General features: G+C 32.5%; 1 protein-coding gene across 14 annotated transcripts in view; it reads left to right on the top strand.

Moving 5' to 3' along the window:
* Nucleotides 1–26,042, top strand: part of LOC124369196 (calcium-dependent secretion activator) — a 368,545-nt gene that overhangs the window by 288,367 nt on the left and 54,136 nt on the right. For all 14 annotated transcript variants that reach the window (XM_046827016.1, XM_046827015.1, XM_046827022.1 and 11 more), the window contains 5 exons: nt 3,935–4,091; nt 7,415–7,556; nt 20,704–20,859; nt 21,939–22,089; nt 24,020–24,178. In XM_046827016.1, the coding sequence (XP_046682972.1) occupies nt 3,935–4,091; nt 7,415–7,556; nt 20,704–20,859; nt 21,939–22,089; nt 24,020–24,178 (765 nt within the window). The remainder of the gene's footprint in view (nt 1–3,934; nt 4,092–7,414; nt 7,557–20,703; nt 20,860–21,938; nt 22,090–24,019; nt 24,179–26,042) is intronic.

Consider the following 26,042-nt stretch of genomic DNA (forward strand, 5'->3'; position numbering starts at 1 on the left):
CATGAGTTCCAAAAAGGACTGGATTTATTAAAAATAAGATAAATGGAACATATGTTACGAGGTACGGAATCAGAATGACGTTTTACAATTTATGAATGTCAGCATGTAAAGTATTAAGGGTGTATCTTTTATAATCAGTTTGATGAGAAATCATATCAGTAATAATTTAGTTTTCAAAACATTTAGTTGTATCTTGTAATTTGGATTTAACTAATTACTGTTGTAGGTTTTCTTCATTTTTGTCATATTTTCTTGATATTCATGTATATTGTATATAAAACTGTCCCCACTTGTGTTTCTCATAACAATTATATATAGATATTATGTGGAGTTGTACTTCACATCATTGTATTACATAAGTACGCAGCAAAGTACAAGAAATACCTATAGAAGTTATCAGGTTTGTTTAGGAGTTATATCCTACTTTTAATGCTGCAGATATTCACTCATGTATTGAAGGACTCCTGCGAGCTTACTCTTAATTGGGATCTTGTTCATTTTGGGTTTTAATTGTTTATAAAACAAAAAAAAGTAGCAAATGTTACCATTTTTATTTGTTCATATTTTTTAAACATACTCAGTTAAAATGGTTTAATTATATTTATACCCAAATTGACAATTCAATCTTTTATATCTTTTGGTTTGAACTAAAACTAAATATAGAGTTTGTACTATATTTTAATATAATCAACTGTCCATAAATAGTGAATCAAAATATTGTAATCCACCTTTGAGTAATTGCTATTTTATTTTCGTCAACTTGCTCTCCCTTTAAGAACTACAATTATATTTTCCTGTTTCTACACTACTAGTTGTGGAAGTTCTAAGGCCCTATTTAGGGCTTCATAGTTTCAGTGAAAACTTAAAATTAAATATTGTGTTACAAGTTAACATGCAGGCATTTTCTTGCAGTGTTTATCATTTATTGACATATAAATGTAAAAATTAATCAAATTTGAGCATTTTAGATTTAGATTATGTTTTGTATTAAAATTATATTTTTAAATTAAATTACTTGATTTCATAGGGTTTGAATAATTTTAATGTATAAATAAAAGTTATCTGGAGATAAATTAAACCAACATGAAAACATTTCTTAGAAATCAAACCACCTATAAGATTTATATCATGATTTCCATTACTTTTAATTCAATATTAATTCTTTTACAACTTATCTGAACGATAAATATGCAGTTTGTGTCATTTTCAAGCATTTAATTTGATATAAGTGCTGTAATAAAAATTTAATGAAAAACCTTAATGGAATTTCTTTAAAAAAGAGTTATAAAATAGGTCTTATAAAATTCTAGAGTTGTACAAACGGAAAACATTCCAAAAACTACTTATTTCGTCTCTGAGAGTATAAAAATAAGTATCTGTATAAAAACAAATATTTTGCGTTTTCATCATCACAATACTTTTTCCTATACTATGTATTCATTGGTGAGAAAGTAGAAAGGAAAAGACTGTCAGAATTTTTTAAAATTGAAAAACATCCTATGAATGTTCACTTGTGTCAGTTTTATACTAAATTTAATCAAACATATTGTCTGTTTACACGAATAAAAAGCAAACTCATATGAGAGGCTTCAACATTCTTTGGACTTAAAGATTTATTTTCCCAACTTAAAATCTTTTTTTTCTTTTTTGTTTCATAATAAATTTTTTCTATGCTAACTAAATGAGCGAATTTGATAGTTTTTATCTATGGATATAATACTACAAAATTGGAATCCAGACTTTTTCAGATATAATCCTGAAATAATTTTACATCTTTGTATCATACATTATCTTTAAGTACTTATAATATCTAACAGTAGCATACAGGAACTGTTAAAAAAAGTATCAACAACAAAACAGATATGGGTGTTTCAATGTTTAAAAAAAGGCTGTAGTTAAAATTATCACTTTATAAAAATAGTTATTAATATTATTGTGGATGTATTACTTGTATCAGACTCAGTGGTGGCTCGTCCAGGAGGGTGTGGGCAGAGCCCTTTCCTCAGTAAAAACAAGAGAAGTAACAACTATAAATAATATTTATTTCATAATATAAATATTAAATATACATATAAATGAAAAAGTGTCTTGAAACTAACAAAACGTAAATAGCAAAACATTTGTAGTCAGCGCTTCAGTCACAGGTTTAGCAGACACTGTCCGAGTCACGCCAAGACTTCAATGTAAAACAAATGGTAAAAGCTCTCAACCAATGAGGTTGAGGTAGCCAAATCACAGACCTCTGATATAGAAGTTCAGTACAGAACTCTCACTGAAGTGCTGCTATCTATGGACGATGAACAGAACTATGTGAGGAATTAGGTATACACGGCATGTTCAGTTGACTGGTATAACAACTGATGATAATCATATATACAATGATACTTGTCAAATGTGGTATGCTTCAAAGTAATAAACTTTAAGTAACAAGTTTTTATCATTTTATAACCATAAACGAACCAAAATATGTAAATGTTCACTCATAGAAGTTATTTGATTAAATAACTTTAAATTTAATGCCGTTTGATATACTGCCTAGCCGTAATGCTGTGCCTGTGTCTTGATTAAACATCTGCTGTGTGTGTGAGAGGTAGTGGTATGTATGTACCAGCAAGTGTTTTCCTATAAACCATAAAATGTTTTCATATTATGTATTGACAACATTAACACCTGTAAATTTAGGTTTTATTTTGCATAGGAATGTTGTATATTATGAAAACATTACTGGAAGATGTAATGCATTAAATCTCTTAAGTAATATAGTATCTGATTTGTTTTCCTTGAATTGAGGATCAAGTTAAAAGAAAGTCTTTCATTAAGAAAATAGTTTGTGTTATTCCCTTAATAGTGTAGTAAGTAATGTTATCTGAATGGCTAAATGCCATACAAATAATTTTTATTTAATATTTTTTTTTAATATACTTGCCGTTTTGTTAGACCCTTAACAGTTATAATCCCCGGATGAGGAGCCCCTCCTACTTACAAAACTTACGAGCCGCCACTGACTAGCTATTCATTATACTCATATATGTATGTACATTTATTCAATCATTTTACAAGCAAACAGAGGTGGATTAAGAGTTATTTATACATATATATCTAGTCAAATTTATTATTAATTTTAATATCATTTCCATATATACAAATCTTCATATCACATCACAAATATTGTTCCAGTTGACCAAAAGATACCAATATTTGGTATTGATACAAAAATCATAACACGATTATAAGATATAATATTCTGTATCCATATCCAAAGTAATCTAATACATAAGCATAAAATATTGCATTTATAGTTCTAATACTCTCAATGTCAAGTGATTCACATGATTAATCTCAATACTACCAAATGTACTGATACTGAGCAATACTCAGCTTGTATCACAAGTCAATAATTACTTGCCTAGGCAGTCCAATTGAAACATGTATTTATATATAAATCATACACTTTATATGAAAGATGTAATTAATTATTAGACCTTTTTACTTATTTTTAATAGAAGTTTTTCAAGGTTTATTTTACCGGTATGAGTAAATAATCTGTACTTATTATGTTGTATTCTATTCACCATCGCAACAGCATAGTATTATTTTAAAATATGATTATAAGTTATCCTATATTACGTTTTATATATATATATATATATATATATATATATATATATATATATATATATATATATATTAATTAAAGTAATACAGCTTTGTTGTAACAATTAAAAAGATTTTTTCTGTTTGCTTGGTTTGAAGTATTGGAAATCCATTTAAAAGAACTATTTTATGTTTTAATATTGTATTGTTTTACTATTATTACATATTATTTCTTCAAAACATTTTGAATCAGTTTCCCCATTACATTTTCAAAGTTGAATAAGAATTAGGATTTATAAGATGAGATAATTGTTGCTATAACACCAGTGGTGTTTGGTAGGCATTCGCCTGGTTTAGCGATCTGTTGGTGGAGCATGCAGAAATCTTCTGGTCGCTGTTTGCAGTTGATATGAACCAAGTGTTGAGTGAACAACCGGCTGACACGTGGGACTCATTTCCCCTCTTCCAGATTCTCAATGATTACCTCAGAACTGACGGTAATCCCTAATTAATCTTTATTCTAACATACAACATAGAGTTAATGCCATATTAATACAATAATGTTTGCCTTCACCATTCTATCTATTTTTGACAACAATCAGAAAAAGTTATTAATGATTCAAATAATTTAATAAATTAACATTACAATAACCTTTCTGTAAATTAATTCTGAGAGTACGGTATCTAAATTGAATTCAAACACTACATCTGTTAACATTTTCTAAGATTTTGCTGAATTAACATCATAGTGTAAGTTACAATGTTGGAATGTGTGAACATTGTGGCAGACAGCTGTACACAGGGTTGGTTAGTCGATATGTTAAACTAAAAGATTTAAAGAAAATAAAAACAAAGATCAATTGATACATAATACTTAATTGTATTATAATTATTTTACATAATATAATTTAAAAAATCACAAGTACTGAAAAGAAAAAACAGAGAACAGATTGAAAAAAAGAAAATTGAACTTGGATATACAATATAAATAGCCATTCAAGGGCAATTCGGATAGCCTAAAGTTTTAGCACATTAAATGGAGGAAGTTAACAAGTTTAGGAGGGGGCTCCTCACTGGGAGCACTTTACTAGACTAATGAGTGCGTGGGCTTACCTTGTGCAGTCAGTCACTCTTGGAGTACTGAGTACAAGTCATTCTGGAAGGAAGCCCATCTTTTTTATTAAGTTTATGCATGTGTTTGCTTTTGATATATGTTTATAAGTACATGTAGAATAATTACATTAGACCCTTCAACCACTTCAACACTAAAAGTATTATTATATGCCTGTGAAGGTCTGAACCTGTACCAATCCAAAATTAAATACTTTTCAATTAGATATAATAATTTCTTCTTTTTCAAGTTTTGATTTGAGAACTTGAATATAAGATTTAAAGTGGACAAATGCGTTTGTATATCTTTTTTCAATATCTCATGAATAAGCATTGTGAAAACTGCCCCTAGATTTTCTTAGGTTATCCAGATCAATATTGTCAAGTTTAGTCAAACATTTCAAGATTTCATAAACTTCTTTATATACTTTCCTTTTGTTGAGGAAAAGGATCATTATGTTCAAATTTTATTTTCCTCTTTTTTATTCTCTTAGACTCAGCATGGTAGTAGTGAGCGTAGATAGCTCATGAATTGTTCACTAACATTTCAAAATTACCCTTAGTATTCACAATGAAATCAACAAGAGAACCATAGAAGTTTAAAACACTCGTCAAATGTGTTTCAATGACAGACTGCAATATTGTGTTTGTGGCATTCATTAGAGTCCTTCAGAGAATGTTTGACCACCTGATAATGAACAAAAACAATCTGATAATGGTAAATAAATATTAGTTCCTCACAGGGAGTTCAACAAATACTGTCATGATAGAGCTTGTTGAATTCATCATACACTAAAGATCATACATTCACAACAGTCAACCAACAACAGTAGTTGGTAAGCTGCTATTGCAGTTAAGCAAAGCTACTAATTATTAAGCTTGAAATAATCCAACAGAAATTGGAAGGCCCAACAACAGGAAACAGCAAATAACTGATTCAGAAACTACGTGGTAGAACTCCCCACATATTAAATGGTAATGTGAAAACAATAAAATGCAAATCCTTACCAGCCAAGAAAGAAATTCAAGGCTCTGTACTTTGCCTTTGGTGTTTATGTTAATGAATAACAATTCAACTTATTACATTAAGGACTTCATCATTGCTGTGATGTATGTCGATGCCACTACACTTCTAGTACAGGTGCATTTACCAGAAGCTGTTAATGAATACCTAATATATATCTAAATTTAACAATATATACAGCTATGTTGTAGAAATAAGATGTATGTACCAGTAGGGTCAGCAAAGAGCTAATAAAGCTTTTTAACAATAACAGAAATAATGAAAAATTGTATTTAAATTTCTAAATTGTTACTAAATAAGAACTCAAATCAGCAATGAATGAAATAAACTCAAAAGCTTTTGGTAGCAATAACATGTGTTTTTGAATACTCAAAGTTCTTGCAGTATTTTCAAAAAAGATGGTAAATGAGTATTGTACATCCAATTTAGACAATAGACAAACTTATTTATTTAACAATTGCATGATCCACAAGCTTCTTAATTTCATAGAAACAGGGTTCCTACATGATTAAAAAACTCATCAACTGGGGTCACCTGTTTTATTAACATCCAATACGTTTTTATTATTTAAACTCTGAGCATCATTGCATATGTTACCCTGAAAATAACTTTTTACTTCTGCTCTCTAAATGGCCTACTGGCAAACCCAATAAAAACAAAACAGATCAACTTTAGTCAAAGAAAAGGCAAATACAAGCTCTGTCAGAGGTCACAGTTGAAGAATATACCATTTTGAAGGAATTACTCCTTTAATTCAAACCTATTATGGAGAATGTACATCAACAACCTTTAGCAGAAATCTGAGCTCTACTGTTTTTTGTTGTCAGAAGAATTAAATACATACACATCAGCAGAATATGCTGTATATCCTACTCTGCTAGTCTTAAGACATATTTTAGAATAGTATAATGGTGTTGAGTGGTACAACCAAAGGGGGTCTCAGAAAAATACTTGAAATGCAGAAAGCAGCTATAAGGTCACTGACCAACCTAAGTAACAGATAAACCTCTGTTTAAAACAATCAAGATAAAAAACAGTAACAATCTACATCCAGGAAATGATTAATGATACTCCTTGAAAATAAATTGAGACTTTCAAATGGACACATACCCCCTCACTACCACTGCTGTTAAGTTAAAATTAGAACATGGGAACATGACTCACAGAGCAACCCATCTACTCCTATCTATTATTAATTTGCTCAGTGTGTATTTACAGTTTAGGATATATATATATATATATATATATATATATATATATATATATGTTATCTCTATAAAACATTGTTTTACAGACATTTTAATATGACTTCAATTGGAAATTAGCAATCACAGAGTATATTTTACAAATATTTTTACCAATTTCTTATAAATTTTCCAAAGTGCATTACAGATCAAATCCAGCTTTTATGTATCTAACACCTTGATCTCTTAAAAAGTTACTATTTCATGTATATTATTGCATCACTGATAACGTCATTAATGATGCAAACATTTTGTATCCAGGATTAATCACAGCCCTTAGAATCTACAGTCTGCAAACCAGTTAGTGTGGAACAACTCTTTCACTAGTCCTTGTATCTGTTTCCATTATAAGCTAGGAGGTTATTGGCATCTTGTTTACACAACTTATTTACACTTTCCTTTTTAATTGATGTAAGTAATAATTATAATTTATTTACTTTAGATAACTTGAAGAATGGGCGCTTTCATCAGCAGCTGAGAGACACGTTCGCTCCTCTAGTTGTCCGTTATGTTGACTTGATGGAGTCATCAATTGCTCAATCAATTCACAAAGGTTTTGAGAAGGAAAGATGGGAAATAAAGGGGTAAGTTATATATTAGAATAAATCCTTCTATTTTGTCTCTTTCACCTTAAAATTGTTACTTTTTAGTTAATAGTGAGAAGCTGATGGAGATATTGATCATGAGCTGTTGTAAAAAGGGAAGTTGGAAGTTTCACCATCCATTAAGTAAAATTTCAGTGCTTAGCATTCCTCTTACTCTATGCGCTGAGATATATACAGGATTTGTGTAATGGTTGTTCTCCCTTGTCCTAAGAATTCTTCTTACCTTGTATGTTTAGACAAAACAGACAGAGTATTTATGCCCTATACCCAAGCATTTCTCTTACCCTACGCAGTGAGACATGTGTAGCATAAACATTATTTGTGTTCTTCCTTTGTACAAAAATTCTTATTGGACTCTGTGCTGAGACAAAACAGGATTATGGACAGAGTGCTCATGGAGGGCATGTATGACCTCGACCCAAGAATTCCTCTCACCCTACGTGTTGAGCATGCTCCTAATTTTCTCTGCCATTCTCAGCTCAAATGAGCTAAACAAGCTTTGTTTTTATTTTCTGAAGCAGGATAATTCCTAATATTTATTTTGCTTTAACTTATGACCAACTGAGTATCAATACTGTATATAAGGTTGTCCGAGGTAACTTTTTTTAGTTTTTCTTTTGGTCCATCTTTGTCTAAGCTCAATACATTTCCATGAAGAAATGCAACAAAAGTTTTGTTTACATATCTCCTGAGCATATCCAGTTTTAAAAATTGAATACAGAGCTGTTTGTTCAAATGCTTTGATAAAAAGTATTAGTGAAAATTTATGATAGTGTACCGTTATTATAGTACATATATTGAATTTGTATGGAGCTAATACTTTATAAATTAGAACAACTTTTCGGAAATACTTGATTTATTCTGAAATTTAAGTTCACCAAAAGTTAACAAAGTTTACAAACTTGTGATTCGATTTTCTTCAAAATGTCACTCAATCGAACAAATCTAATTAAGAGTCTGATAAAAAGGAATTAAAATTTAAATTAAACTAAAAATGTATACTTCTCCAAAAATGGTTTAAATTAACAAAACAAAATAAAAAGTTCTCTTCTCAAAATACTCAAAATTAATATAACACAAAACTTGATATTTACTTTATCACCAAAATTTAATTCACAATACTTCAAAAAATTGAATTAAATTTTCAGACTCTGAAATATGGGAAACTTTAGAAATTTTAATTACAGTATTATAAAAATAAAAGAAAATAAAAGATGAATTCAACTCACACTGTGTGACAGCTATTGAAGAGATCAGTGCCAAAGTGAAAAGTTCTGTGAATAGTGCAAATCAATGTCTTAATAAGTTATTGCCTCCATTTGAGGAGTGTGTTTTTTGTCCTGTCACTGTAGATGATGTTCGTAAAATTGTTTTATCTCTAAAAAATTCCCATTCTAAAGATGTGTATGGATTAAGTAGTATTTTAATTAAAGCTGTTATTGATTATATAATTGAGCCTTTGACATATTCTATTAATTGTTGTGTATTGGAAGGGATTTTTCCAACATGTTTAAAATTTTCAAAAGTTGTACCTGTGTATAAAAATGGCTCACTTGATTGTCCGAATAATTATAGGCCTATCTCATGTGTACCAGTCTTGTCTAAGGTAATTGAGAAATTACTTAAACATCAAATATGTATTCATTTTGAAAATCTCAAATTATTTAGTTCTAGTCAATTTGGTTACCGCACTGATTGTTCAACGGTTTAAAGCTGTAAATACTCTTGTAAATAATGTTCTCTTAGCTTTGGAAAATAATTGTTGGGCTCAGATCACACTTTGTGATCTGAGCAAAGCATTTGATTGTGTTAGACCTGATATACTGGTGAACAAATTGGAATTCTATGGGTTTCGTGCAAAGAATTTGAACATGTTAAGGTCCTATCTTGCAAATCGCAAACAGGTTGTTATGGTTAATGGAGCTTATTCCCAAGTGGCTGATATAAATATAGGTGTGCCACAGGGATCTGTGTTGGGTCCTGTTTTGTTTATTATATTTATTAATGATTTAAGTTTTAATGTCTCTAGTTTTACTACTATATATGCTGATGATACCACTTTGTTAAATAGTCACACAAATTTGCTTTACTTAAACAACTTGGTAGAGACTACAATGAATGAAACTGTTAACTGGTTTAATGTAAATGGTCTCTATTTAAACGCAGAAAAAACAAAACAAATGTTAATAACTCTTAAGAATATTAATAGGCCTATATTTGAATCTGAAGTTTTTGTTAAGTTATTGGGGATAATAGTGGACAACAGGCTATCTTGGAAACAACACATTGATTATGTATGCAAGAGATTATCTAGGGTTATTTACTTATTGTGTAATTTAAAAAAAATAGTATCACAAAGGTATATAAAAATGGCCTACTTTGCATTTTTTGAAAGTATTATTAGATATGGTTTAATAATTTGGGGTAATGGTACAGGCATTGATCAGGTGCTAGTAATCCAAAAGAAGGCTGTGAGAATTTTAGCGGATGCACCTGTGTTAGATCATTGTAAACCTTTGTTTGTAAATATTGGTGTTTTAACTGTTATAAATCTGTATATTTATGAGGTATTAGTAGATGTAAGAAAAAAGTCACACATGGTTTTGAAAAGAAATGATGTTCATCACTATAATACAAGAAATAAAGATAAGTTAAATGTAGATAGAGCTAGATTAGGTAAAACCATGAATTACCATACAACCTTAGGCATTAAAATGTTCAATTTGTTACCTTATGCTGTTCAAACTTTACCATGTCAAGTTTTTAATAATAAATTGTATTCTTGGCTAAAAAATAGACCTTTCTATAATATTAATGAATATTTTAGCTGTGAGATCGTTCATAAGGATTTTTAACTTTAGATTAGGCTAGTAATTTAAGCCTTAATATTTGACGAAGCCTATTGTAATTTTATTGAAAATTATTAATGGCCAATAAATTGTCTATTGTCTATTGTCTATTGTCTATAATAAAAGATATTAACTATACGCTGGTACGGGACTTACTACAGTAGAGTCCCGTTAATCCGACCTAATTGGGACCGAGCCCTATTCGGATTATGTGATTGTTCGGATTAGCCAGAATTACAGAAAAATACGGTTTTAAACTTGAGAATGGGTCTATTTTGTTATAGAATTATCAACATTTTTATTAAAACATGTTTTCTGACTGTTGCATTGTATTTCTTGACAAATAAACGTGTTTGCGAGTACTAAGCACATTTACCGTATTTAGTGTGAGAGTTCTATTGTTAAGCAATGTGAGCGTACTGGATATTGTACGGGTCCACGCGTTCAATAGTTGTACGAAACTACGCGTCATCCAATAGACTCTCTTCAATGCGACAGAAGACAATAACTGAATTTATGTCTTTTAACAATATTAATATTGTACTCAATAATAATATCAGTACTGTACGTCCAATTTTTGTTTGGTTTCACTTCTTAATACAGTAATTTAACTCATACTTAACCTATAAGTTTCAATTTGGTACTGTATTTAACTTCATTATTTATGTACTGTACCGTACACAATTTGTCTTAATAAAATACTGTATGTCTATTTAATTAAAGTTTTCTTTGTTTATGTACGAAATGATGCACCCATTTTCATTTTTTATGTAATTAGTTCATATAACTGTTCATTATCGTTATAAATAATTCCTCCTGGACCTGTTCGGATTAACCGACGTTCGGATTACACGTGTTCGGATTAGCGGGACTCCACTGTACTTTGAAGATTACGGAGGCAGATCGGAAACTAAAACGCACTAAAGAAATTAAATACTTGAAATTGAATTTACACGCGATAAAATAATTACTCTAAATCCCAACTATAGGGTTAGAGAAAGAACTTCAGCTTCTTAACTGGACTGGTACACCTTCTCGTGGAAACTCCAAGACTCGACTGACTCCCTCTCTCTCTCCAGCGAGCCGGGTCGGAACGTATCACCGTAGCTCGATCAGCTGATTGACCGGTCTAACTGAACAAACAATGTCCATGCACCACGTCTAGTTAACAAGAGCCTACTTCCTACCGCGATTCAGCATAAATAATTAGAACTATGGTACATATCTTTCCCTAGCCCGAAGCTGAAATCACGGTAGGAACCTAAACCTTTAAAACACTCATCCTGGATTAAGTACAATAATATCCCTCCACATGCACACTTTTAAATAACAATCTTGGTACTTATCACTACGTGGAGGCCGTGATGCGTAGTAGTCCGAGGGGTGGTGTGGTAGGATAGCCCGACGTCCAGTATCAGTCCGGAGGTAGCCATCGCCATCGCCTTTGCCGAGGGATGTGGTTGATGTGGAGTCGATGCACAGCTCCCCCAATGACCTGGCGGTCGGTGCAGTGCGGCGGCCTCGTAGATCTTGTGGTTGGCTGGCTCTGTTTACTAATAGCACTGCTACCTGCTCCTCCAATCTAACAACAATTTCAGCCCGCGAGGCATTGAGCTCTTGGAGGACATTCCTTTTTTACAAAATATTCCCTCCGTATAATTGTATGGCTGTCAGTCTTTCACGGTGTTCTTAATCGTACGCCTGCGCCAGTGTCACGAATGTAAACCATTACCATATGTTGTTAATTACAATACACTCAATTTACAGGGATTACAATGGCACAATAATCAATTGTTTACACACAATAAAGCTCATATAGTGATAAAAAACAATATTACCCCGTCCTTCTACATTTGAAGGAACAGGGAAGAAATATCACTATCAATACAACTCATTGTATACCAAAAATATTACCCTGTCCTTCTCTATTGGAAGGAACAGGGGACAACAACACCACAACATTACCAAAATTACCCTGTCCTTCTACATTTGAAGGAACAGGGAAGAAATATATCTCATGATATATCACAATACCTCTGTGTATTAATTTCATACACCATTAATGCCATTCATTGTCCCTGAAAATTACATGGTTTACTACAACACTCCTATCACACACTTACACTGGCATTTTATATCATGACTTCTCATTGTTTAGCCATACAATTGCTGAAATAAAAACGTCGTCACATCACCCTTTTATATTCCAATATTTATTTGTATTATTATAATAAACTACTGGACTCTCATACTTAACTTGTTTTGTGTTTTGGGCCAAATTAATACATAAATATATAATCAATTCTTGAAGTTAATTTAGAAATAAATTATATTGCCAATTTTATTGTTTTAGATCCATCTTCAATTCCTTTTCGACAATATAATTGTCCTGAAAATAAAACATACTGACCTTTGCCCCGGGCTAATGTTTATTGAGTTCTCAACGTTCACATTTCGTATTTAAATTTTAATTTAGAAATATTCACCTTCTAAGAAAAACAACCTATCTTTATTTTAAAACAAAAAAAACACATTTAACCAAGATCGATATTTCCTTATTATTTCCGATAAGCATTTAACATCTGTATGTTTAATCATATTGCCCAGTCCTATCTTTACTATCGAGTCATAAATACTTTCACTTATCGGGCTCACTTTGTTTTCACTTATCAGGTTCACTTCGCTTTCACTTATCAGGTTCACTTGTAATAATACTTTATGATATGAACTACCAACATAAACTTTTACAACGGGTAGGGGCTTGGGCACATCCGGACCTTTTTATATTTACACAGGAAACTTTCACAATAATCCTTTCTCCTGCCCTCATTGTTATTGACCCTTTCTACTATAACTATAATTATTTTATTTATTGTTTACCCCCTTTCAGATTACAAGCACTGTCCCTAATATTAAATTTCAAAGTGGACCTTCACATTTTCTAAGATTCTAACGGTGTCGCTTTCAGAAGCATTTCCGCCCCTAAAATTTATTTCAAATATTAATTCCTTTTTGAGCATCAGATCCACATGCGCTAGCTCCATTTTATTTTAAAATAATTTTCTTAAAATAAATCAAATATTCTAAACTCACAATATTATTCTAAGTCCTAAGTCTTACTCACTACACAAAATTATGCAGGTTTATACACACTTTTCAAGTTTATAAAAGTCTTACACAAGTCTTATACAAGTTACACACACTTTCATGAATTATACAAGTTTATACCAGTTTACAAGTTCTTTCCTGTAAATAACCTGTTGTACAAGTTTATGCTCAAAAAGAAAAAGCAGATTCGCGCAAATTATGTACCGTTATTATAGTACATATATTGAATTTGTATGGAGCTAATACTTTATAAATTAGAACAACTTTTCAGAAATACTTGATTTATTCCGAAATTTAAGTTCACCAAAAGTTAACAAAGTTTACAAACTTGTGATTCGATTTTCTTCAAAATGTCACTCAATCGAACAAATCTAATTAAGAGTCTGATAAAAAGGAATTAAAATTTAAATTAAACTAAAAATGTATACTTCTCCAAAAATGGTTTAAATTAACAAAACAAAATAAAAAGTTCTCTTCTCAAAATACTCAAAATTAATATAACACAAAACTTGATATTTACTTTATCACCAAAATTTAATTCACAATACTTCAAAAAATTGAATTAAATTTTCAGACTCTGAAATATGGGAAACTTTAGAAATTTTAATTACAGTATTATAAAAATAAAAGAAAATAAAAGATGAATTCAACTCACACTGTGTGACAGCTATTGAAGAGATCAGTGCCAAAGTGAAAAGTTCTGTGAATAGTGCAAATCAATGTCTATAAGTTATTGCCTCCATTTGAGGAGTGTGTTTTTTGTCCTGTCTAACTATACGTTATAAGCTATACGTCTAACTATATTAACTATACGCTGGTACGGGACTTACTACTTTGAAGATTACGGAGGCAGATCGGAAACTAAAACGCACTAAAGAAATTAAATACTTGAAATTGAATTTACACGCGATAAAATAATTACTCTAAATCCCAACTATAGGGTTAGAGAAAGAACTTCAGCTTCTTAACTGGACCTGGTACACCTTCTCGTGGAAACTCCAAGACTCGACTGACTCCCTCTCTCTCTCCAGCGAGCCGGGTCGGAACGTATCACCGTAGCTCGATCAGCTGATTGACCGGTCTAACTGAACAAACAATGTCCACGCACCGCGTCTAGTTAACAAAAGCCTACTTCCTACCGCGATTCAGCATAAATAATTAGAACTTTGGTACAATAGAAGAAACCCAATCAAGATTCAATAATTTTAGAAAATGTATTTTAAATATAAAACAACATTTATTTTTAGATTCTATGTTCTTATATTTATTTTTCTACATAATTGCCCTGTTTATCTAAAGATTAGCTGCCTGCTTGTCAGCCAGAAGTTCATGGTTTTTTCATTTTTCATCTTGATGTAGTGTTTTACCATCAAGATGATATGTCAGATGCTGAAAACTGTAGAAATTGCTCAGAGTAACCCAAACAGTAAATAAAAGTAAGTAATCCAAAACTGCCTAGGGAAAAGAGTAAATAATTTTTTAAATCTGGAAAAAATGTGCAGTATGAGACCTTGCATTGTCATGGAGGAGTAAAATTCGTTTCGTCAGCATGCTGTATCCTTTGTTGTGAACTACTTGACGGAGCTTGATTAGTATTACGAGGCATGTTCAAAAAGTAAGTACCGTTTCATTCTACTACCACCATAGCGCTGCAATCGGTGTTCCGCACATGCGCACTAGTCATCCTTGTTCACTGGCTATCGATTCATGCCATTTTAGTTGTTGTACATTGTGTTTTCAGTTTTCTCTGAACATTTAAAATGTTTAAGACAATTAGTGATCCCGCTGATTGTGAGATTCATTCTGTAATAAGATTTTTTAATGCAAGGAATGTGAAACCGGCTGAAATTTATCATCAACTTCAGAGATGTTTACGGGGAAGACGTGATGAGTGAAGGAATGGTGAGAAAGTTGGTTAGAATGTTCAATGGCGGTCTAACAAATGTACATGATGAGAATCGGAGCGGTCGGCCTTCTCTTGTCACCAAAATCCAAGAGAACAAACTTTCCACTATGACGACGCTATCTGACAAAATCCACACACTCTTTTGTATGAAATATTTATGGACTGCTTAGGTTATTGCAAGCTGTGTTCCTAATGGGTTCCAAAAATGCTCACTGATGTGCACAAAACCAAGAGACTCAGAAGTGCTTTGACTTTTCTCACACAGTACAGTGATGATGATGAGGATTGTTTTTAAAATTGTGACAGGTGATGAAACTTAGGTCAGTCATGTCACACCGGAATCCAAACAGCAGTCAATGGAGTGGCGACACACGTAATCCTTGAAGAAACAAAAATTGAAGACGACAATTTCTGCACAAAAAATCTTATGCACTGTCTTTTGGGATCGGAAAGGTGTTTTGCTGTATGCTCAGTAACGGAATTATTTTGCTCCATGACGATGCTCAGCCCCATACCGCTGGTGATACTCAAACATTGGTTCGACAATTTCGTTGGGAGCAGTTCGATCACCCGCCCTACAGCTCGGACTTGGCACAGTCTGTCTACCACTTGTTCCTGTATATGAAACGTAAGCTAAAAAGCTCACAGTCCAAAGCCAAAACCGACTGGCTTGGTCCGGTTCGGTCGGTTTCCAAAGCTTTGAAACCGACGATGAAGTGAAAACTGCCGTGGAGTCATGGTTACATTCATTGTCGGGAACCTTCTACAAAGAGGGTATAGTCAAATTGATCACCCAATATGACAAGTGTTTGAACATAACTTTGTCGGAAAATAGTTTAAGTTTTGGGCTTTCATGTAGAAATAAAATTGTGTTGAAAAAAATTGTTTTACTTGTTTTTTTTAAACCGTACTTTCTGATCACGCCTCAGAAGGTGAGAATCAACATTTAAATTAACAATTATAATCAATAGTTTACTTACTCGGTACAATTCAGTAGCAGTCAACGTAAGCTTAGGTCAGTAGAGGAACTGTCCACTCTATTATGCTTGGTGGTTCTCTGTGAGAGTAATGTGAGTACCCATCAAAGCAACAATTTTCTGAATTTTAGGGTTCATAACACTATTTTATGTAGGGCAGACCTAGACATCAGAAATTTCTTGGAAAGAGTGGTTGTTATGAATATTCTGTGCTTACAAACTTTCATTTCAATTGCACTCACCAAATTTTCATTAGCGTGAACGTTGTCACAGCTACCTTTAAACTCTTTGACTCATGTTCACATTTTACCTTTGCTCATTACTCTGTAAACCTTTGCTCATAAACTTCACAAAGCTGAAGACAGAAATCTGCAGCTGAAATGTTTCTTGCACTAATAAAAGTATCACTGACCGTACCTCATACATGTTGGGTGATTTGTTAACCTTAAAGATTTTAAAGGTGTATACACAGGGAAGTATATAGGTAAGCTACATAACTGCAAATGGGATATGCTTGTTTGAAAGGAATAATGGGGAGTGATATGCACACTCATTGTGGTGCTTGCCTGAACTACAAGAGTATATGAGACAAAGTCCCTTACTTAAATATTATTCTATGGTGGGGAAGAAGAGGTCTCCTCTTTTTAAATTATTTTTGAAAGATATAGGTAAAATGTACTATTATGGTTATAATAAAAAAAGAAAATTCTGATCAAATAATTAAAATTACCTATTAGAAATAATCTTATGTAATTTCCAAGTTTTATGATATAATAGTCACATCAATCTGCTTGCACCTGCCATCCGCTAAATTGACCACAATTATGCTAGTGGTTTACATTGAGAGAGAGAGAGAGAGAGAGAATATCTTTATTTCACAAGCATAAAGATTAGAAATGGTGTCACATACAGTTACAAAACATACAGATACAAAACAAACAAACAAACAAAACAAAATTTTAAAACAAATGTATAACATTTGTAAACAGCAACAAAATATTGTCAATAAATTAATATATTAATAACTTTTAATAATCTAAGGGAAAATGTGTGTCCAATTTAAAAATTTGTTTATATTGTAAAAAGGCCTGTTCAACAGCCACTGATGCAGTTTCTTCTTCATCACTTTTATTGATTCTTCTTCCTTTACTTCGTCTAGAAGACTGTTGAAGAATCTAGCCCCCACATATGATGGTTTTATTCTCAAAATATGTCCTGTGGTGACTGGGTAAAGTAAAGTTGTTATGATACCTTGTGTTATAATGATGAAGGTCCCTGTTCCATTGCATCTTCCTTCCAACTACGTTAAGAACTGTTTCTTGTATGTATAAACTTACAACATTCAGTATTTACCATTCTTTAAATACCTGTCTACAGCTATCAAAGGGTTCTAAACAGGCCATAATTCTTAGAGCTCTTTTTTGCAACAATAAGACCCCGTTCAAGATTCTTTGTTGAGGAAGCACCCCAAACAAGAATTCTGTATCTAAGATGGCTTTCAAAAAGAGCCTGATAGGCAATCTTGACAGTACCAGATGAGCTGATAGCCTTAGTTCTTCTAATTGCAAAAAGAGCTCTACTCAGTTTGTTGCACAGATCATCAATATGTGTTGACCATGTTAAGTTATTATCGAAATTTACACCCAGATGTTTGACTGATGTGGCTGACTGTAGATCCGGAATGTAGGAGACTTTTTCTTTTTTGTTGCCAAAAGTGAGTTGCATTGTTTTGCCTTCATTAAAAACAAGATCATTTCTTTGACAATATTCCAGAGCTAAGTTGACGCTGATGTATGAATCTATTTCCAAGGACTGGACTGATTTATTAGCTGTGAAAATTACTGTGTCATCAGCATACATAACTGAATGGCTGTATGGTTCAATGAAACTTGGCAAATCATTTGTAAATAAAATGAATAAGAGGGGCCAAGAACTGAGTCCTGGGGTACCCCTCTAGAGTCACTGGTAGAATGCATGATTTTGATGTGGTAGATCTTTCATGAAAATTGGGTTTTAACTCAACTAACTGACTGCGACCCTTTAGATAGTTTGTGAACCATTTTTTTGCTGTATGCCCATGGAATCAAGTTTCAGAAGAATGGAGTCATGACTGAGACAGTCAAAAGCCTTGCTCAAGTCCATAAAAATTCCTGACACAGTCTTCCCTTCTTCAAGAGCGTCCAATATAAATTCTGCTGTTTCTACTATAGCTGTTATGGTCGACTTTCCTTTCCTGAAACCATGTTGAGAATGTCATTAATTTGTAAATGTTGTACCAAATGTTCAAAGACTATTTTTACAATAACTTTAGATGTAGAAGAGATAAGCGAAATAGGTCTGTAGTTTCACACTTCGTCTCTTCTCCCTTTTTTGTGTATTGGTATCACCTTGGCTATCTTAAGTTTTGTTGGGAAGTGAACTTGATATAGCGAGGCATTGATAATGTGTAAGAGAGGGGTAATAGGTTTGTTTTTACAGAACTTCAAAAGTCTTGATGAAATTTTATCTATTCCTGTAGAACTTAAGCTTTCAATTACCCTGCAGATCTCTTCAGGTGTTTTAGCAGAAAAGACCGCATAACAGTGCACAGGTCCGTATACTGTATGTTTACTTTAGTTGTTTGGGGTGTTTGGCTGTTTTTTAGTGTTTCTTCAGCCACTGTAACAAAATATTTGTTAAAGTAGTTGGCCATTTCTGAAGGGTCTTCAATACTTCTGCCTTCATGTGTCAGTGATGTTATATTAGAGTTGTGATTGGTCTTTAATTCTCTCTCACTATTTATAACATCCCAAATCGTTTTGCTTTTATTGTCTCAGTTATTTATATGGTCAGTACTTATCTGGCATCTCAAATTTCTTAACTTCAGATCGTAATTCCTTTTTAAAGAAAACGCTTGTTTTTTATCCTCTACTTTTCCACTCAAACGATACTTTTCTTCTGCAACTAAAAAGTTATTTTTAAGTTTGTTTACATCTGCGTTATAAAACACTTTATTTTTTACACGTATGTTCCGTCGAGTTAATTTAATAATAGGACAAGTGGTGTCGAGGATAGTTGTAAAAATTGTCAAAAAGTGATTTTACTAGTGATTGTCCGCATGTCAGACTGGTTCCCATGTTTGTGTCACAAGCTAATCTTTAAACATTGTCATATTTTCCAAATTTAGAGTTCGGCGATTTGATATGGATGTCTTACTTAAGGATACAGAGATGTCCATTGTACACAACTGCCCATGTGATCTGAAATTCCAATATGTAACACTTCTACCTGTATGCTTGACATTTCGAAATTCGTACAAACAGCATCAATTGAGGAAGATGAATCCTTAGTGATCCTGGTTGAAGGGAGATGTAGTCTAGTAAAGCCATAAGCATGTAATAGCTCGTTGAACATTTGTGCTTCTGTGGAGTGCGTGAGACTGTCAATATTAACATATACTCGTAAATAAATATTATCTTCTTTGTAGTGCATGGGGTTTATAATAATTTTGAAATGTCTTTATTATATAAATATAGTTCAAATGAGATTAAATGAATTACTCTTTTTACTTGAGTTGTTTAGCTAAAACTACATAGAATATATCACTTCAATGAATAATAAATTGATTAGTCAGTTAGTCAAAAAGTGTTCTTGTCAGAGAATTTTTCTCAGGCACGTTTATTCGTTGTTCTCAAAGTTTTAATAAATAATATATTTTACTTAGTTGAAAAATATTTTTCTATGTAAACCTAATGATTAACACTCGTTTCTTTATGTGGCAGTGTATTTTTTATAACTGATATTAAGTTTAAGTTTATTTTAATTTTGTATCACTCTTTTGTACTGCTTTTTCATATTTTTAACACCACATTCATGATCTGTATTATTATTTCATCGGATAATTTATTATCTGACAATGGTGTCTTCATATATTTTTTATATATTTATATTAAAATGTTGATATATTTAGAAGAAAATACCTAAATACTTCAATCGTATGTATTAATATTATAGCTATTCATTTCACGATTAGTCTCATTATGCTTTCTTCAAGCTAAAACATGTAAGTGTAAATGGCTCTAAATCTGTATAAATATTGCCCTAACCTCATCAAACTTTTTTTATAAGGTTGCAATTCTTTTATTTGCTTTAAGCCTACTTCATTTTATTTTAGTGCTAAATTTGCAAGCAAAATAGCTGAAAGATCCTCTAGGTTTGTTTTAGGTTATAATTGGTTTTATCTACTTGCTTAACATCCCTATCTTTAATATGTCTTTAATCCCTGCATTTATATGTATGGTTTTCAGAAATGGATGTGCAACATCAGAAGACTTATTTTGGAAACTAGATGCCTTACAATCATTTATCAGAGATTTACACTGGCCAGATGCAGAGTTTCGCCAGCATCTGGAACAGAGATTAAAACTAATGGCGTGTGATATGATTGAATCCTGCATACAGAGGTGAGATACAGTAACTGTTATGGAAGAGACACAATAATCCTAAGATTCTAAAAATGGTTGTATGAAACTGGTCGAATTTGTCTGAGTTGCATCACTTGAATCTGCCCTGTATTATGAAGTTTGACACCTGATGTGATACTCTGAAAGTAGGTCATTGGCCTATACTCATTATAATCACCAGCTCCTTAAGTTAACATGGAACACATAGAAGGGAAAAAAGCCTGACAACTTATTTTCCTTGTATATGAATACCACAATACCAGAATTGGCTATTTTTATCTGCATATCTTATTTTTGATGAAGTTTTTTAGTTGTAGTCAACACCTAAGAAGAATTTATTGTCAGTTTTTAGAAATGCATAAAGATATAATTTTAATATGTTAGATTTATGGAATAAATGCTTGATATTAACAAATTTCAGTTCTGGATATGAGCCTCTAAGGTAGCTCACATATAATAAATGTTCTATTTCTGGATAGAAATTTAATCTTTAGTCTATTATTTAGCAAAAGTGCAAATACTTTTTTTTAACCTTTAATTTTACATGAAATATTGTACCTTGAACTATTCTTGTAAGTAAAATAGTGTGATGGGAAAATATATGAGTTTGGTATAGGCTTGGAAGCAAAGAACACATGTGTCAACTGCACTGAAATGGTAAAGATCTTCCTTTTTTAGGCAAACTAGAAGAAAGCTTGCCATGTGAGTCCCAGGTTTATTGATAATGTCAAATTAAGTAGTTAAAAATGACCAAACCTCATGGGACTTAACAGATCATCCTGGAAAATTTTAAGAACAACTAATGATGACAATGTGTTTTAATAATTTAAAAACGTTCAGCCCTATTTGTGATGTCCAACATCTTATATTGTATAAAGCTTATCATCAATATAGAAGCTTAAACCATAATCAGAGAATACTACTTGGATTAATTGTTTGTCATTGATGTGTAAGGATGGTGAATGCTGTTATTGGATGCAAATATTATGAAATTAAATGTATAAAAAATGAAATATGCAAATTTAAGAATTTAACAAAATTTTTATGAACAAATTTAATTGTTTGATGATTTTGTCCAGGACGGAAAATGCATTCCAACAGTGGCTGAAGAAGGGCACATTTATTTCAACCGACTACATTATCCCATCAGAAATGTGTGCCATGGTGAATGTCATCCTTGATGCTAAGAATCAATCTTTCAAGCTGTGTGCAGTTGATGGTGTTGATGTGGTATGGTGCTCATCATTTTCTAAATTTATATATGTAATTATTAAATAGTATTTAAAATGGTTCTTACCAACATTCGTGGTACTCAATGGAATATTTATAAGTGCAGTAACCTAAAACACAGTTTCTAAAAATCTACTTCTAAATTTTAATGACAGCTGTAGCATCAAATACTCTTTCATAGTTATTGAAACAAAAACCAAATAAAATAATAACAAAATCATATCTTTAATTACTGTTGACATTAGAATGCACTTGTATCAGTTGAAAGTACCTAGAAGTAATTTGATTCTTGTTACTTGTTCATACTTTCTTCTGAACTACTTAATCTCTACAATTGAAAATATGTAGAAATTAATGGTAATGTTAAGTCTAAAACTACCCATTTTGTTCCTATTATAAAGGTGGGTAAATTTTCCATAATTGGTATACTTAAATCATATATAAAGGGATCTATAAATTCAAGGGATTTTCATCTCTTATATTAATATTAGTCTTCTCCACTGAGTATGGTGGGGTTTGAATAACACCCGAAACTATATTCTGCAAGTTATTCCACTTCAGAAGATGGATACTGTCTTCTAGGCTTTTGAAAGGATGACATAGTAATAATTACCCCTGCTTTTCTTGTTATGAACTCTAAAATACGCTCACATTATTATCCACCAGTAGACATGTTGTATTGTCCACTTTGAAAAGGAATCGTAATAAATAAGTTTACCCATATTTTTGGCATGCCTTTAATAGTTTCTCACCAACGCCAGGTCACCTGGTTGATGGTTACATTCAGTCCTGATGCAGTAAGTCTCCATCTCAGTTCGTGTAAAGCTCTGTTTGCATGCTGAAGGCTTATTTGCATTATTCTTGTTTTAGTGCTCTTCTTTGTCTCCTCTTTCGGTGTCACCTCTTTGTCCCATTATTCTTCCCCCAGATCTCTCTATGAGTGAATCTTAGCAGCTTTTCATTTCTTTTAGGCCTTTTAGCTATCTTTCTTTCTTTTGATGAGCCCAGCAAAATATTGCCTTCTCTACAACTTTTCATGAATTTCTTATTATTCTCCTGTGATACTACTTGAAGAGTGGTTAGCCTAATGGATTAAGTACTCTAAGATATTGCCTAATAGTGGAGGGGCCATTGAAGACACATTTCCCCAATGCCATCACTTTCTCGCAGTGGTATGGACTGCTTCCCACTTTAGTGTTAGGCTGGAATACATAGGAGAGGACAAAGAAAAGGAAATCAGGATTAAAAATAGAGGTGTATATTCATCCTTATGCATTAGACTGTAAACTAAGGGAGGAATTAAAAGGAAAATGTAAGTGATACCGTCAATAACCCGTAATAGATTCTCTCGTAAGTTGTCTCCCACGACAAGAAGGGGGAAGTTGTGGCACTACTGTTGCATTCTTGGGTTTCATGACAGGTTTGGGCACTTGATCCTGTGAGAGTTCTGGTGTTTCAGTGTCACTGGTCAATGGGAGTATTGGTGGGGATTAGTAATGAGTAAAAGCCTCATCTTAACTTTTTTTAATGTTCAATCTTTTAATGGAAGCATTGACTATGAAGTGCTGTTGTACTATGAGTACTGAAAACAATACTCACATTGTTTTCATATTACAATACAGCATTAGAAGCTTTATTGAAGGTTATATGAGTCTTATCGGTAAACGTCTATAAAATTTAATTTACCAGCGTCACACCCTGTTATTTCAGCCATTCAGTAATTTCATCTTGTATTTCCATATAAAATTTTATGTATGAGTTGGTGACTGTATTTATTGCACTAAAATAGTTTAAAAAGAATGATGTATAATTATAATATTTCCTCCTTCACTACTTACACTGATAAATTGTAGCACAAGTTAATTAATTTCTACTCACTTGAATGTTTTCTTATTTTTTTATAAATATATATTTTGATTTTGATTTAAAGCATCAGTACCACACGAAAATTGATGATCTGATTGAAAAGACATCTGCAGCAATGAGTCAAGGAATGATTAGCAAGTTAGTGGCTGTTCTCGAAACAACACTATCAAAACTTGGACGTTATGACGAAGGCAGTCTTATTGGTTCCATTCTCAGCTTTACCGTAAGTATTATGTCATTTCTCTCTGTATAATTTTACAACTATAAGTCATCCGGGTTATTATACAAACCTCTTCATCATCATCACTCTATTTCTAAAGCTAAGATACGAAATGCATTTTTACAAAAATTAAAAAAATCCTTTTTGAGTTTGTCTGCATTTATTATTAAAGAATGACACTGTGAAGGAAACAGGATTTTTCTGGACATTTGCCATCGTTCAGTGATACAAAAAATTAGTAAACACTATATTTTGAGATCTGCAATCTGATCTCTTCTTCAGGTAAACAACTAATCTAACATATAATTAAAAACTAGGTTAAAATAAACAAATCATACCAAGCATTGTGACAAGTGTAAGTCAGGAATCACAACCACCATGTTGTGTATCAACTTCACTAACTCTAAAACATCCATTTAATAAAAAAAAAAAAAAACACAACACTAATTATTAAAACTGAACTATAGAATACAGGTCACAATATGTCTGCATTCGCCAACCAACCACCTACAACTGACCAGAGGCCAATAATAAAGAACTCGCTGTTCGCCAAACTTCAGGCCCTAATTCCGTACTTGTTTATGTATGGCAGGGCAGACTGATGATACCATGTTCCTCTCTTCCCCGTAGCCTTCACTATCCTGGGTATACCAGCTAAATCAAGCAAGGTTGGACGCAGTAATCTTTCCTAACCAATGGGGATTGACAACTGCTCTCTGAACTCGTCATTAGTTCCTAGGATCCATGTCACTCAAACTGGTTTACTAAATCACGCTGGATGTTCAGCAACTGGCAAGTCCTTCATGCAACATACCATAGTGGCCAGTTTCTATCTCAGGGTATGAGAATCGACATTAAGCAAGAGTCTCAGAATCTGCAGTAGTGAATTCCCTTCAAAGTTCTGCCAACAGCACCATTTCTGAAGATGCAAAGTCAAGAGTAGCATCCTGAGGTGGAAGCTCCACATCACCATGAATATTCTGCCTCATGAGAAAATGGAAGCCTCTCTCCTCCCAGTATAAAATATGGATGAGTAGGTAAATGGGTTCTAAAAGGTATTAAGGCACTGCCTCAAATCTGCAGACTTTTTTCTAGCATCTACGCTATACCTCCTCATCTCCATGATTAATTCTGGCTTTCAGAGATCATACATCCAACCTACTCAATTGTCAAGAACTGAAATTACTGTGGTCCTCATTGAGGTATATGTCTCTGGGGATAGTGCAATAGTGGCCGCAATTGAAGAAATTTGAGGTAGAACCGCCATAGTGGACAAGACAGATCCTTCTATCCCAGAGATTATCAATACTAACGACGTAATTCATTGACCACCAAACACCAACATAGTAGTTGTATACATCGAGTCTAAGTACTTGTGCTGTTGGTAGGAAAAGAAAATTAAAAAAAGTGTTAACCAAAACTTTTAATTCAGTATAAGATCCAACTAATATCCAATTCCAGCAAAACATATTCAGAACTCAAAAAATCAAAGCTCCTTTCTGCCTTATCCAATGCCTGCAGAAAAACTCCAATGTTAAAGTCCCATAACATCAGGCCAATTCCACCAAAAAGGCTGAAGCTCCAAAAAAATTAAAGCTCAGCCAGATGAGGGGATAATAAAAGAATTTACTGGTCAAAATGTCAGTAGGCTACTGTGAGATGAGAAATCTTGGACTGCTGATGAACAAACATTTAGTTGGGTAGATAGTGTTTAGGCTAAACATGTTATGAAATATATCTGATAGATGGGAGCACCTCTGTGGCCAAATTTTATTTGTACTACTTACAATTTCAATTTGTGGACAGCCAGAATGGAAGTAAGGAAGAAATATATGCTTAAATAAGGCTGGGTGCTTAAGCTTAAGCA

The sequence above is a fragment of the Homalodisca vitripennis genome, chromosome X (genome assembly GCF_021130785.1).
Source record: "Homalodisca vitripennis isolate AUS2020 chromosome X, UT_GWSS_2.1, whole genome shotgun sequence".
Taxonomy (NCBI): domain Eukaryota; kingdom Metazoa; phylum Arthropoda; class Insecta; order Hemiptera; family Cicadellidae; genus Homalodisca; species Homalodisca vitripennis.